The 14,023-nt window shown below is 45.2% G+C and overlaps 2 protein-coding genes across 3 annotated transcripts; both read right to left on the reverse strand.

Moving 5' to 3' along the window:
* Positions 1-1,825: 1,825 nt before the first annotated feature.
* Positions 1,826-7,393, reverse strand: LOC111839709 (transmembrane protein 200A-like). Its single transcript, XM_023803892.2, has 2 exons — positions 4,575-7,393; positions 1,826-3,850 (listed from the first exon to the last, which is right to left on the reverse strand). Exon 2 carries the CDS (start codon positions 3,819-3,821, stop codon positions 2,724-2,726), a length of 1,098 nt encoding a protein of 365 aa, XP_023659660.1. The 5' UTR covers positions 3,822-3,850; positions 4,575-7,393; the 3' UTR covers positions 1,826-2,723.
* A 1,205-nt stretch (positions 7,394-8,598) lies between these two features.
* Positions 8,599-14,006, reverse strand: LOC111839708 (uncharacterized). Of its 2 annotated transcripts, XM_023803891.2 has the most exons (7): positions 13,794-14,006; positions 12,396-12,538; positions 10,921-11,119; positions 10,398-10,501; positions 10,065-10,279; positions 9,724-9,801; positions 8,599-9,629 (listed from the first exon to the last, which is right to left on the reverse strand). In XM_023803891.2, exons 2-7 carry the CDS (start codon positions 12,417-12,419, stop codon positions 9,005-9,007), a joined length of 1,245 nt encoding a protein of 414 aa, XP_023659659.1. In that variant the 5' UTR covers positions 12,420-12,538; positions 13,794-14,006; the 3' UTR covers positions 8,599-9,004. The 2 variants fall into 2 exon arrangements, with proteins under 2 accessions (XP_023659659.1, XP_023659658.1); XM_023803890.2 differs by lacking the exon at positions 10,921-11,119 and having other exon boundaries at positions 13,794-14,004.
* Positions 14,007-14,023: the final 17 nt, after the last annotated feature.

Genomic DNA, 14,023 nt, shown 5'->3' on the forward strand with positions numbered 1-14,023 from the left:
TAAAGCTGGCAGTGTCAAAATTTGCACCCCCCCCCCCCACACACACACACACACACACACACACAACACCCACTCTTGGCTTTGTCATGGTTTTCAAAACAATTTTGAATGACAATTTTTGTTCTAATTTTAGAGGTTCTCCCTTTAACAGATCATTTTTTGGGACTTTACTTTGTAAGCTCCCTAGGACTTGAACCCATCACCTTTGCATTGTTAGGACAGTGCTCTGCTTGTCAAGCTACAGGAGCCTTAGAACATGGCCTCATGAACAGAGAGGGCAAATTACACTTTGATCTTAAAAAGGTGACCTGCTTATGGGTACCTGTGTAGCTGATGCTGGGAGCCATTGAATGCTTTTATTCCCTTAAGGGTCCTGCAGTATCTCACAGCAGGATTAAACTCCTACTGTGACTTCGTCTATGACTCTCATATGACTGTTAGGACTCCTATTATCTATGTACCTCTAGTCTACTCTGAGAGACTTCTGGTGTCACTGCTGGCTTTCCACTGTGACTCCCAGAATCCCAGAATGCACTGGCAAGCTGGCACATTCCTGTGACAACCATGCCTGAAACCTCGTAGGGTCCTGAGAGGGAATTGATGTGTCTGAAGCACAGCTCTTGGCAGATAACCCCTGGTTCCAGCACTAGGTTACATCTGACACAACCTGAGCTGACAGGAGGAATCAGCTGGGACTGATCAGCCAACCCATTCCTATTGCCTGCCTCTGCAGCCACACTCGTATTTTTTGTTGATCAACTGAAGGGCTGAGACCTGAAACTGCTGTGGATGTGGGTGTGTACGCGTCTATTTCACCATCTTTCTAAAGTTACATGTAGTTCATCTCAAAATATAGAATGAGCCTTTTGAATGAACAGAATACCCTTTGCCTTGTTGCTGAGGCAGTCATTACATACGGTGCATCCCTGTCTTCTCAGAAGCAGGGCACGATTCTGCAACTTGTCTCATATTTGACCATTCAACCAGTCCATGTGACCCGGGCGATGTCGATGTCAGATGTGGCAAGGCGGCCGGGGGGGGCGCTGGGGATATAAGGACTTGTGTTTTCTCCTGGTGCAACAATCTGATTCCAAGGAAAATAACATTACAGAGAAAACAATGCTAATCCCTGTGTCAAATCCAAAATATTACCCAGAAAGTTATTGAAGGCTCCTTGCAACAGCAAATGACTGTATACTTCAAATTCAGGCACAGGCTGAGTAAGAGCACCCTGAAACCAGCGCTGGGTAGGGTAAGCTGAAGGGGAGAAATTTGGTGAAATCATACATATAAAATAGGCCCCATCACAATACAGGTGAAGTGCAAAAATAATTATACACAGTATTTGTATTCTCTGTGCCTGCAGCCACAGCAAGAAGAGCAAACTGGCAGCTGACTAGACCCATTAGTCACAAACTGCCCATCTGGACAAAACCACGCAATCAAAAAACTTACACATTCCATTCAGCTCGAGTCACATGACAAGAAGTGATGACTGACATGGTCGGACATATTGTTTTCATCCTCTTCCCAGGAACATATCCATTCCAATGACAGCCAATGATAGTTGAACTAGTCACAGTGACTAAGTGATTCTAAAGGATAAACAAACGATGAACGTCACTGAGAACAATCACTGTGAAAACCAAAAAGAACAACTCTGAACTGCCGCACTCGTGCTTTCAAAGGTACCGGGGACGTCACCGCTCGTCCCTATTTTTTGAAAGACGGTATATTCCTCTGCAGATAAGAAATATGTTGCTATCAATTTTGACTCAAGGTGGCAGTGTGTTTGTGCAAATAAGACACTTAGAAACACAAAATGTGACACTAACATGGCTCTCTTTAATGTCCTAAGTAGACCATGTAACCGGTCCGCAGCTATTGCTTGGTATATAGAATTATTATTACACATGTACAACATGGGTTAAGAGTGACAAAACACAGACCCTTCTGTACATGTAACTTTCGGGGGAATTCCTCTCCTCGTCTCCCTGAAATCCTGCTCTAGGTAATGAGGCAGAAAGGGATGTAGGCTTAAGTAACACACAGGGTAAGTGTCTATTCCTGGTGACTGGGGCAGAGCAGCCTGGTCTAGGAGCTCACATCCCGGGCTGATGTGGTCACCTGCCACCAGGAACTCATCGTTTAGTCCTATGTCTCCCAGAAACAAACCGCTATATCTATTCTTCTTTGGATGGCAGCAGGAGGGTCTGCATTTCGTTCCAGCTACTGCTCAGGAATTATAACTGCCAAACGATCCCACTTGACTCCTACCAGAGCTTCTGTTTATATAGGGCAATAGAGAGACTTTTTACACTTAAAGAAACACTCCGGGAAAAAAAAAACTGTCAAACACATCCTGAGAGCAGTAGCTTTAGCAGTAGCAGAAGCTGTTGCACCCTTACAGAGAATCCCACATTTTTGCAGAAAAACATCCAATTGTGTAAATGGAAGAAAATTATATGTTGTTTTGGATAAAAGCACTAAGCAATGAAATAACAACCATAATAATAATAATAATAATAATAATAATGATATTCTCATAAACACCTGATCAATCCTCAAAATGGATGCCCCCACACCAGCACAAATATGTAGCCTGGATATACCCAAACACAGCCCACATGACATTAACCTTCAGCGAAATGTTTCATCCACAACATGTCTCTCGAAACGCCTTAAATGTAGCACATCTCTTTCTGAGAACACTGCTGCTCCAGCTAGTCCAGCAGCTCATCCAGAGATTCTTGCTTGTTCTCCAGCCCCCAGTACCTCCTGGCCGTGCTAAGCCTCAACGGAGGCCAGCTGCGATGTTTCCGCTCCTCTGTGCTTTCCGCCAGACTGCAGTCACGGTCTGCATTGACTGACCCTGGTTCCCTAGGGAGCGCCTCCAACGGAGCTGCCTGAATGTCCACGACATCCTGGAGGCCTGCATCCTCCAGGCCTTCGTCAGCCAGAGTCTGTATGACGTGACCCCCAACTGGAAGAGTGTTTCTGCACAAGCTATAGGAGCCTCCAGTAGGAGCCATGAGCTTCAACCCTCCGTCGTCCTGTGCCAATTCCCCCAAGCTTTCGTTGAGCTTCAGTCTGGCCACACTGGAGTTCCGCTGCGGCTCCAGGTGGAACTCTACAGTTAGCATGTTGATGGAGGCCTTGCTGGGGTGGGTCGAGGTGGGGGGCGATGAAGATCTCTGGGGGGGCGCCTCGGTCTGGACGCAGTAATGCATGTAACTGCCGCCACCTTCTGTCTGACACTTGGCTTGCTGACCTAAGTGGTGGACGTTAAGGTCAGCAACAGTCAGCTTGGTGAACCAATGGTAATTGCAGGGCTGGCCCCTGGGTGGCACTGTGGTAGAGATGGGTCTGGTAGGGCCGCGGGTCTGGGCCAGAAGTAGGCGTGTCTCACGGTCACGGTTCTCATACAGCACCGTGTTAGCGCAGATCAGAATGAAGAGCCCTACTCCCATGATAACAGGGCCCAACAGCCTCATGCGGGTGTGGTGCACCAGGCTAGTCACAGTCAGCATACCTCTGGCTCCCTGTCCCCACTTAGTGGCCTGGGTACCGCTCATGCCCGTACCCGCACTGGCCTGGCTGAGCAGGGCTGTACGATGGGCCCGGTGTGGCCAGTACCCAGCCACAGCAACAATCATGCCAGCCATGACAACGACGGCCCCCAGCATTAGGAAGATCCCAGGTGGGGATTTCATGCGCAGTTTGCCCCGAACTGCCTTTGTTTTCTTGCGAGAAAAGCTGAACTGGGGTAGCTGTTGGCAAGCGGAAGAGTGTGGCACCTCCCCCCTGGTTGGGGTCCCCATGGCACCCTGCGGCACCACCCAGAAGCAGACTGGAGAGAGGGCACAAGTCAATGTTTTTGGCTTCGTGGACAATTTTTCTTGATCTTCAATAAATACACTCTTGCAAGCAGTAATAGTGTAGTGAAACGACCAAGACAAGACAGTATTCCAAGCAAGGTCTTAATCGGAAGATAAACAGCGTCTTAATTGCTTTATCGTACCAACTCAACCCAGCTTCCTGGGACAGTTTTCATCACTTACCGATAAACCCAAGTATCTTCTCTGTCTGACTGATTGCTCCATTACAGCAGTTTTGATGCATGCACTGAGGTATCTAAGCAAACATCTAAATATTTTTCATAAGCTGTTACTGTGCACACACTATATTATAGGTGCTCCTATTTCTCCAATAAATTACTTTCCATTTATCCTTCTTGCACTTCATCCGCCTAGTGCCAAATATAATTACAATAATTATGAAATCTTCTGCTTTACATTCAAACCCCTCCAGATGAGGTGAAGGAGCTGCTTTTGTCTAGATATTTTTATAACTCATATGCTGCACGTTCTGTCTGCATCCCACCTAATTTCTTGTCATCTACGTGAACTCTCCGTTCTGATAACCCATTTAACCGAAAAGGCATCAAGGAGCATCACATTTCAAGATATATAACTGGCCAGATAAAAGAACCTTCAACAAGTTGAATGTTTTGCGATCAACCTTACAGTTAGCTCTTTTCTTACATGGGATTAAATCAACGCCACCGTACTTACCTATGCGCTCCGCTTGTGCCCGGAGCCGGGTGAAACGCGCTTGTTCAGAGAACAGATCTTCGTTCTCACACTGGACCTCTTTCGTTTTATCAGCGTTTTAATTGTTTTCTTCTCGATGTCTTGTCTGCCCGACGCCCCATGCGATTTCAGGATGCTCAACACCGACCCACTACTTGTACTGCTCTATGGAGTATAGACGGTCATTTCTATTGTACTACCAAGCGCGTACGCCCAGTGTGCTAAGTGTTTTCTGTCATGTCCGAAAATTACGCAGGTTCCCTGGAAAGTAATGTGCAATATTCCGATTCTGCGATACATTTCAAAAAGCCATCGCTAGTATGAACGGGTGATGTAACGAATGCAGCAAAATCTAAAATTCCTTATGAGTCCAGGCGAAGCTTTGCGCGCTGTAGCCACATCAACCTATATCTGATCGTTTAGCGTCTGTCAGCCATACAGTATGATAAGATGCATCAAGCGCTCATCTGTCCATCTTTATGAAACAAAAACCTTTCCTGTAACCCTCATCAAGATAATCGCGAGTGAAAAAATGAAAGGACAATCCAGACATCGCCTTATTTTCCCGCGAAGGATTTAAAGTTTCAACACATCCCGAACTTCTGCATAAGAAATTTCGCACACGCAGAATCTTTATATTGAATAATTAATAAGGAATACGGACATTCAAAAACGCGCAAAAGTTTTAGCACTTAATATATTACTGCTGCCATGTCAATAAACAGATGTGTGCCTTAAGTTTCTTAGTGAACGTTCAAAGTTAAACGTAGGTCAAACGAAACCTTTAAAGACGTCTAGTACCAATTCTCAAACACAATATAAAGAAATAATGCATGCCCTCTTGATCGTACGGGATCCGATTTTGTGGCTTGCCTTACAGCTGTGAAGTGGCTTTTTGTCTCCCCCCAAGCCATTTACATTACGAGATCCGATACTCCCCACCACTCCGTGCAGCTTCATTTCTCCGTAGCTGTTAAATGAACGCAAAACGGCTGGGGGAGCGAGAGGAGGGTGACGGATACCGAGGGAATCCTTCGGTCTCATGCGCCACTCTTTCCCCAAATTCCTCAGTTCGAGATGCAAGAAATGTCACATATGAGAATGCAGGAATTTCAGCTTATATAACCATTACATTCCAAGTTAGTTTTCAGTAAAACGGCTTTCCTCCTTCCGATAGCGCCGCGCGTGCCCCCTCTTTACAAATGATGCTGTCGCTTTCCACCCAATATCTGCAGATCTCGCTGCAATAATAACTTGATTTCCCAACATTTCCTATGCTAACCATCACAACGGCGTGGTCAGTCACGTCCACTCTGGGTTTAGCTAATAACGAGACCATACAGCTAATTGTATAATGTATTATGTAGTGACTCCCAACGAAATGAAAATGATAAAAGAAAAACTCTTCGATTGTTGCAAAATATGTGGTCGCATACAAAAAGGCGTTCGCTGATTTAAAAAGTAAATTCAGCATGTAAGCTTAATATACTTAAAAGCAGCTATAAACACCAAGTCGGAAGCGTGGCTACGGTGCGGAGCGATATCTGTGCTCATGAGTGCAGCGGTATAACTGGCGAGTATATGGCTGCACCCTATAGGTTTCAAACACAAGAAGCCATGTGGACATGGAAAATGGACACACCTATTAGAAAAGACCTTTCAAAATGACAAAAAACCCGAATTTTGATTCAATGTGTAATGATGGAGTCCAAGGATACTGCTCCGTGACACTGACCTAGCCCAAAATGTGTTCATTATTTCAGTGTAACAAAATCGTTTCAATTGAACAAATGGCTTATTTTAAAACATACCGATGCATAATTTAAAAAATATGAAGTCATGAAACGAAAAACCACCCACTAATCAGAAAGAACAACAATATGGTTGCTGGACGAGATATGGTGATGTACTTAATCTGCAGAGAATGTTACATAAGTAAATCCTCACTGAGCACGTACAGCTTATATTGCCTACGCTATGTCTACAGACGAACCGACTCTATTAAATAACCAAACGAGCCGAATGGACATTGTTGTTATAGATTCTTATTTTAACGGTAAGGTTTAAGAATGTTCACATTTCTATATAAACTCGGTACCGGCTTATATAACATGCCCATCTTACACACTCCTTTGGAAGCTCTCCAGGTGGCATCCTTAATATATACCCAAAACACGTCACTCGACTCCTCTCAATCTGCAGAAGCAGAGGTTCTATTTCGTGGTCCTTCGGGATCCCCAAATTCTTCACTCCACCACAAAGGTTAGCTCCAGCATCCCTTGCAGAGAAACCTCATATTGACAGCTTGTACTCATGACTGACTGTGGTTGTTACCCATAGCTCATGACCACAGGTGAGGATATGGATTATAAAATTGAAGGTAGATTGATCAGTAAACTGAGAGCCATGTCAAGTGACTTAACTCCGCCATCACCATGACGGATCAACTCAATGGCCACAAAATTGCAGTCACTGAACTGATCTATACTGTGAATCTCACATTCCCTCTTATAACTAATTAGTAACACCCCAAGGCACTAAGGATGAACCCCCTCACCACCACATACACTTGGAACAAGCAAATCTCTCCTTTCTAAGGGGGTACCATGGCTTGGATTGGGAGGTGCTGATTCTCATCGCTATCGCTTCACATTAGCCATTAATTTGCTGAAGGTTACGCCGGGCCTCCTGCATCAGGGACGTCACTTTTAGCCCTCCGTCTGAGGTGCTCTTTCAGCCAAGGTCAGTCCTGGACATCCTATCCATGTAATACACTACAGTAGACACAAGATACACCCTTTCCAGAGACTGGGGCAAAAGAGCTGCTGCTCTGTGTGTGACTTTTAAATATGCATAACATCTGGGTATTAAAGCTTTGTCCTAGACTCTAAAAACATACATTTCAAGTGATTTAGGGATAGGGTGACCAGCTAATCCGTCAAGGAGGACACTTTGAGCTACTGCAGGCTTTAGAAACTACTTTAAAACTAAAAGGCTCTTGTGCTCGGCGAAATAGATAATTTCTTCTTGCACGTTGACTGGTTTGTTTCCTTGACTGAAAGACTCATCCAACGGCTTCACATTAACATTAGTGACACATTTATGATTATAGGAGACTGACCAATCAGCACACAAGAACTCGGTGCTTAAGTGAAATCCAGGTGCTATTAATTGAAATGGTAACTTCGAAATATCGTCCTATTTCAAAGTTCAAGGCGTCCTACCTGACACGGATTAGCTGGTCACCCAAATTAACGACTCAAAGCTGGTAAAGTTCATGAATATGTGAGATGAATGATGTCCTATATACGTTGCATTCAGCTTCACCCACATATGCTTCAATTAACTGGATGCTATGGAGATTTAAAAGAAACTCTAAAGCAGTCACTCATAAGTACTTCAGTGTAACAGCATCTGGTTTAGAGTAGGTGTGTCAGCACAATTGCACTACATAACTGTAAATAAATACGAACTGCGCAACTGAAAGAACTGTGGTTACATTTAGCATTTTATTTCAGCCTAGTGCAGTGACAGGAGCTCAGTGCACACCAATCATTAGTCATGAGGCTGTGTGTTTCTGCAGGTTTTGAAGTGCAGTCCAAAGACCATGTGGGTAGGTGCAATGGACTGCTGTGCCATCCAGGGAATCCCCTAGGCTTCCTGGTATTACCTCCAGGCCCACCACAACCGTATACAGGAAAATCAGTTATGGAGGTCAGATAAACCGGTGGTTTCCAATTTCTCACGTGAAAAAGCATTTATTCCATGTGTGGAGTACCAATGTCAGAGGAACCCATTGTGCTAGTGTCTGGGCGTTAGTTTGAAGACTCATTTTAAAAGGCTTAGAGAAGGCTGAAATAAAGTAAACAAACAATGCCACAGTATCATTAAATAGCATGTGAACATGCATTGATGATAAAGGACAAATACGGCTCTACCTAACAAGACACATTACAATATTAAATTAACTATCTGAGCCTTAACACAAAATAGTGAATTGAATCCATTTCCAGGTATCAAGCATTTTATTTTTTAATAACTGGTAAAATGATTTCCACAAAGGTGAAATATGCAAAATAAAACAACCCCACCCACACAAATGTGTACGAGTTATGCTTTTACAGTATGCCATACAAAGGTTGACATCTATTACTGTATTTTCAGACACGTCTAACCTATAAAAGTCTATGAAGCAATACCCTCTCAAACTAGTCTCACACACTTCATATTTTACAAACAACTCTAATTGGAGACAATGCTACTGAAAATAAATTTAGAATACTCATGAAAAGAAACCTGGTGCATGTGTTTTAACAGACAAGTCAAGCGAGAGTGCTGTTATCCTAGAGCTATCCTATTTATCAAAAAACAAAATTGGGACCAACGAGAGGGTGGGGCAACAGCATAGCTGTTCAGGAGCGAGAACGTGAACGGGATTTAGAGGGGGATTTAGAGGGAGAACGGGACTTGGAACGGGAATCTGAGCGGGACACTGAGGGGGAACGAGACAGGGCTTTGGTGGGGGAAGGTGATCTGGACTTGGGTTGGGGCATGGATGGGGAGCGGAAGTCACCCTTGGCAGGCCCGGCACCACCCTCATCAATATCACTTTTGGCATCACAGGTCTTAGACCTAGAACGAGACTTCTTAGAACGATCCTTGTTGCCTGACCTGGACAGGGAACGAGACAGCGATTTCCTGGAGCTATCCTTATTTCCCGAACGGGACCTAGAGCGAGACTTCCTGGAACGATCCTTGTTTCCTGATATAGAGCGGGACCTGGACTTCCGGGTGCGATCCTTGTTCACTGACCGAGATCGGGACTTTCTAGAGCGGGAGCGTGAGCGAGACCTGGAGTGAGAATCATCCCTGCGGCCCTTCTTGACTTCCCTCTTGCTCCTCTTGTTGCGAGGGCTGCGGCTTCGGGAGCGGGAGTGGGCCTCATCTCGGCCAAGGCGCTTGTCACGGCTGCGGCTTCTTTGGGCCCCATTGCTCTTCCTCTTACTAGGCGTATGGCTACGTGAGCGGGAAGCCATCCTGCCAGTGGAAGTTTGAGTCAACACAAGCACCAACACCAAAGGAAGCCAAGGCTACCAAAAACTACACTGCCTTGTCTCACCCCCCAGCCTACCTGGAGCGGGAGCGACTGCGGCTGCTGCTCTCGCTGTGACTGCGGCTCTTACGGGATCGCCTGCTCCTCGAATGTGACCTAGGGATGGAGGGAGGGAACATCACTCTGATTCACTGATGAGGAATAGCTCTACAATTCCTGCCATGAAGAGCCACAAATTGCATTGTCAAATTCATCTTGGGTTGGGTTCCTTTCATCATACAAGTTACACAAGAAAAACTCCTTCAACCACAGACATGAAGAACACTGAGGATACCGATTTAGCCAGAGCAACCTTCAAGGGAGTGTGATTGCAAACAAGCCTTTTCAGAAACACTAGAAAGAGGTGACAAACTGCTTACCGGGACTGGCTGCGACTGCGGGAATAGGACCGCCGGCGTCGTGATCCTGGCCTGTCCTCAATCAGTCGGATCTTTCGGCCATTAACCTCCGTCCCATCCAACTTCTCCAGAGCTCGCTTCATGTCTGAGTACAGCTTAAACTCGATCACACCCTCATTTCTGCGACCTTTATTGGTGTCAGCATAGGTCACTTCACCCGCCTGACGCATGTAGTCCTGGAAAGGAGGACATGGTCAACTGGGCAAACAGCTACTCAATTTTTAGCTCATACACACCAACTAGGGTCTTTAATCTATATAAATGAACCACAATGATCAACTTCCTTTTCCATACCTTCAAGTCCTGCCAGCTACAACGGCTGGAGAGGTTCTCTACAATCAGCCGGTAGTCAGTACGTGCTGGAGGTCCATATCGATCCCGCCCACCACGGGCGTAGCCTTCAAGATGACAGGGACAGATTGGGCACAGGTTAGAGATAGGGACAAGTCCAGGGCAGAATGGTAACCTATAAACCCCAGCCTGTTGCAATTTAAACACTATTGTCCATTAGATTTTGGGGAAGAGAGGCAAAGGGCACAAAAATGCTATTACAATTTTAAGAGTATAACCTAACCCATCATATAATGAATATATGACAACATGGAGAAGTATACAAGTCTAAGATATGTAACAATAAATTTGTATAACAATATAATTTAGTGTTCAAGTACATACAGAATTTGTATGATTACAACTCACTAATATAGTTTACTCTCAACCAAGGGGCCATCATTTAAGTACTTACGGCCAATTACAGTATTTGTCCTAGTACACAGTTTGAGACAAATGAAACAAAATCAAAAAAACTGTTTAGCACCTATAAGAACTGAACCCCCATCTGACCCTATCCCCCATGGCATCCTCACCACCTGGGCATAATGGGAAAAGCGGTCTTCATTCACAATGGCTCCCCATTTTTGGTCAGCCAGAGGCCCAGAAAGGTCAAAGAGCCACACGCTTGGAAAGGGACCCAAGGCCAGCAATAGGGGCAGGCAGTCAGTCAGCCTCAAAGGACTCTTTCAATTAAAACATTGAGGGTCTTTGTTAAATCTCTAGCGTTAATAACAGTCACATTTAAAAAAAAAAAAAGTTAATATAAAAAAAGAGAAAAAACCTAAACAAAAAATCAGTTATTACTGGCAATGAACACTAAAAAATATTAACGGATTCATCAAACCAACATTTCAAAAAATTTTGCGTAAAATGCACGTGCACACGTGGCGCCTATTCAATCAGCTTATAGATCATTATCATTAATCTGGTTGAATATTTTGTTTTGCATCAGAAATGGCCAAATCTGTTCCTGGGTGTCAATTTACAGACACCCACCCAAACAGCACAATCGAGGCAGCTGGTGAACAAAGCCGTGTCGGCCCAAGGGCAGGGAAGCCCGTGCCTGAGCAACACAACATGTTCACATGCTAAATTTGTGGAACTTGACATGGAAGCAGTCTGCCTCCTAGCTTTAGTCCTGAGAGGCTGCAGAGTACTGCACTCTTTCATTCCTGCTCAGTTCAGAAACCTTGACACAAATCCCCAAATACCATTTATCCTGACATATACATTACATGACATGACTAAAAGTATGTGGACAAAAGCCTGTGCAACATCTTGTTCTGAAACCAAAGGTATTAATATGAACTTGGTCAGCCTCTACCCTACTGGGAAACCTTTACATGTTGGAACACTGATGGTGGGATTTGCTGCCAATCAAGCTGGCCACTGGGACCTGATCACCCAATATCATTGTGAGCTTATGCGACCTACCACTTCACCATTGAACTTGCTCCCAGATGTTCTGACCTTCACAATCACCTCACTTGCAGTTGACCAGGCCAGCTCTAGCAGGGCAGAACTGAGGCAGACTGACTTGTTGGAATGATGATGTCATACGATGGTGCCAATGGAAAGTCATTAACCTCTCCTGTACAACGCCCCCACTCTGCCACTAATGTTTGTTTTAGGTGATTGTGTGACTGTGTGCTTAATTATACACCCGTATTAGCAATAGGGCTGGCTTAATTACTGAAATTAGAGGTGTCCACATACTTTTGGCCATAGTTTATGAATGTCCATTTATACAAATTTAAAGGTTCATAGGCAGCTTACCATTGCATTTCACCTAGATTCTCCCCCTTAGCCCGACTCCCCCACCCATAAAATTTTTATTGACCCTCAGCTAAGCAGGAGTGAAAGGCAGAAGGTGCTGCAGCATCCCAGGACTACAGTAGAGCCACTGTGTGCACGTTTGTGTACATATGCACATGTGAGGCCAGGCGGCCGCTTACTTACTTCGCCCAGAACCGTAGCTCCCATCGCGCCGGGGACCCTTGGTGTGTTCCACTATCACCCGCTCACCGCACAGGTCTTTGCCATTCAGGTCATAAACAGCATCATCAGCATCACGGGGGTCATCAAACTCTACAAACCCATACCTTTACAGGGAACCAGAGACACCACTGAAAGCACATGCCAAACACCAAGGCCCAGCCTGGGAGATTTAACACACAGAGAATATAACTGATATTAATGGAAAAATAATCTGAAACCCCGAAAAGCATTCCTCACACAAAACAATGGCAACGTTGGAAATTAAAGATGATCACATCCAATCAAACAAAACCTCACAACGAAATCACCGTAAGTAGGGCAAGTATTGAAGCTGGTTAGTGCACCGGAGACTGCAACCAGGTGAGTTTAGTTATGTAGTGTGCCATCGTGAGCCAGAATAATAAGAAATAGCGTGGTTTTCATTTTGACCCAAGAGAGCCGGGCCCCGGAATTTCAATAAACCCCTATTTGTATTAAATGCCTCCAGGGAGTTCATAAACCGAACGCACACAGGAGTCAAGTATCTACGGCCAGGTACCTAAGGCACGTTTGTCCAGAGCGACCGTAGACATGCGTAGCCAATCAAACAATGGTTTCGAGGCTTATCGCTGTGCGGCGACAGCCAATTAGATCACATTTCGCAAACGCATCGCTGTACGGTAACAGTTCGGATTAACTATCAGACTAGGCCTTTTTCGGGCCTTCCCGTAGTGTAGCAATGAGATTTTAAAAAATACACACACAAACATCCGTCCATTAACATTGGTATCAAAGCTAGTTGATGGCTAATCATACATTTACAAAGGTCTGGTTTAATGCTTTGCGCTGTTCTGTTACGTTGTTTTTTTCCGCGGTTCGTAACTTGCGTTAGCCGGTTTGCTGACCGCCCGACCCGCTACTAACGTAGCAAGCCGCACGGCCAAAAGCACGTTCGACGGCATTATACGATTTACAATATCACGTATTACGAATGAATAATTCCGCCCTAAAATAAAGCTTAGCCGACGCATTAAATGTTAGCAGCTAGCTCCTGATGTGTACGCGCAGCAATTATTCATCGCACTAAGCAAAAAGAACATCAAGCTAGCGGGCTCGCTAACCCATAAGGCTACCAAGCACCGCATCAGAGAGCGCCCGTGAATCGCCCGCATTTACAAAGAGACATATACAATATCTTAATAAGAACTTAATTACGGTCATATTAACATTCCGCCCATGAGACCATCCTTTAAACTGCTTACGGCTGTCTGCAGCTGGCTGCCCCCTAACAACTGGACAGGCCCTTAAATCCAGGCCCCAGCGCATGTACGCTTCACTTAGCCCGAAACGGGACTCTGCCTCGGCCTTCATTTTCGTTACCCGTTTTTGAGATCGACTTCCAGTATCTTCCCATAACCCTTAAAGAATTTCTCCACGTCCTTTTCCCGTGCACGGTAGCTCAATCTGCCGATGTAAACTCTTGACATTTCCCCGGCCCTGGCTTCACGCAGCCCCCCTTTACACGCTATCAAAACACACGGTGCGGCCGAAGAGCGCATAGATGATAAGCGCCCTCCCCATTCAGGCGACGTCACAGGGGGCGTGGCTTC

The sequence above is a fragment of the Paramormyrops kingsleyae genome, chromosome 23 (genome assembly GCF_048594095.1).
Source record: "Paramormyrops kingsleyae isolate MSU_618 chromosome 23, PKINGS_0.4, whole genome shotgun sequence".
Classification (NCBI taxonomy): Eukaryota; Metazoa; Chordata; class Actinopteri; order Osteoglossiformes; family Mormyridae; genus Paramormyrops; species Paramormyrops kingsleyae.

Coding starts and splice junctions, on each gene's coding strand:
- LOC111839708 (XM_023803890.2), bottom strand. CDS start 13,972: ATGCGCTCTTCGGCCGCACCGTGTGTTTTGATAGCGTGTAAAGGGGGG. Junction 12,539..13,793: donor GAAGTCGATCTCAAAAACGG/GTAACGAAAATG, acceptor TTCCCTGTAAAG/GTATGGGTTTGTAGAGTTTG. Junction 10,280..10,397: donor GTAGCTGGCAGGACTTGAAG/GTATGGAAAAGG, acceptor CCTCCTTTCCAG/GACTACATGCGTCAGGCGGG.
- LOC111839709 (XM_023803892.2), bottom strand. CDS start 3,821: ATGGGGACCCCAACCAGGGGGGAGGTGCCACACTCTTCCGCTTGCCAA.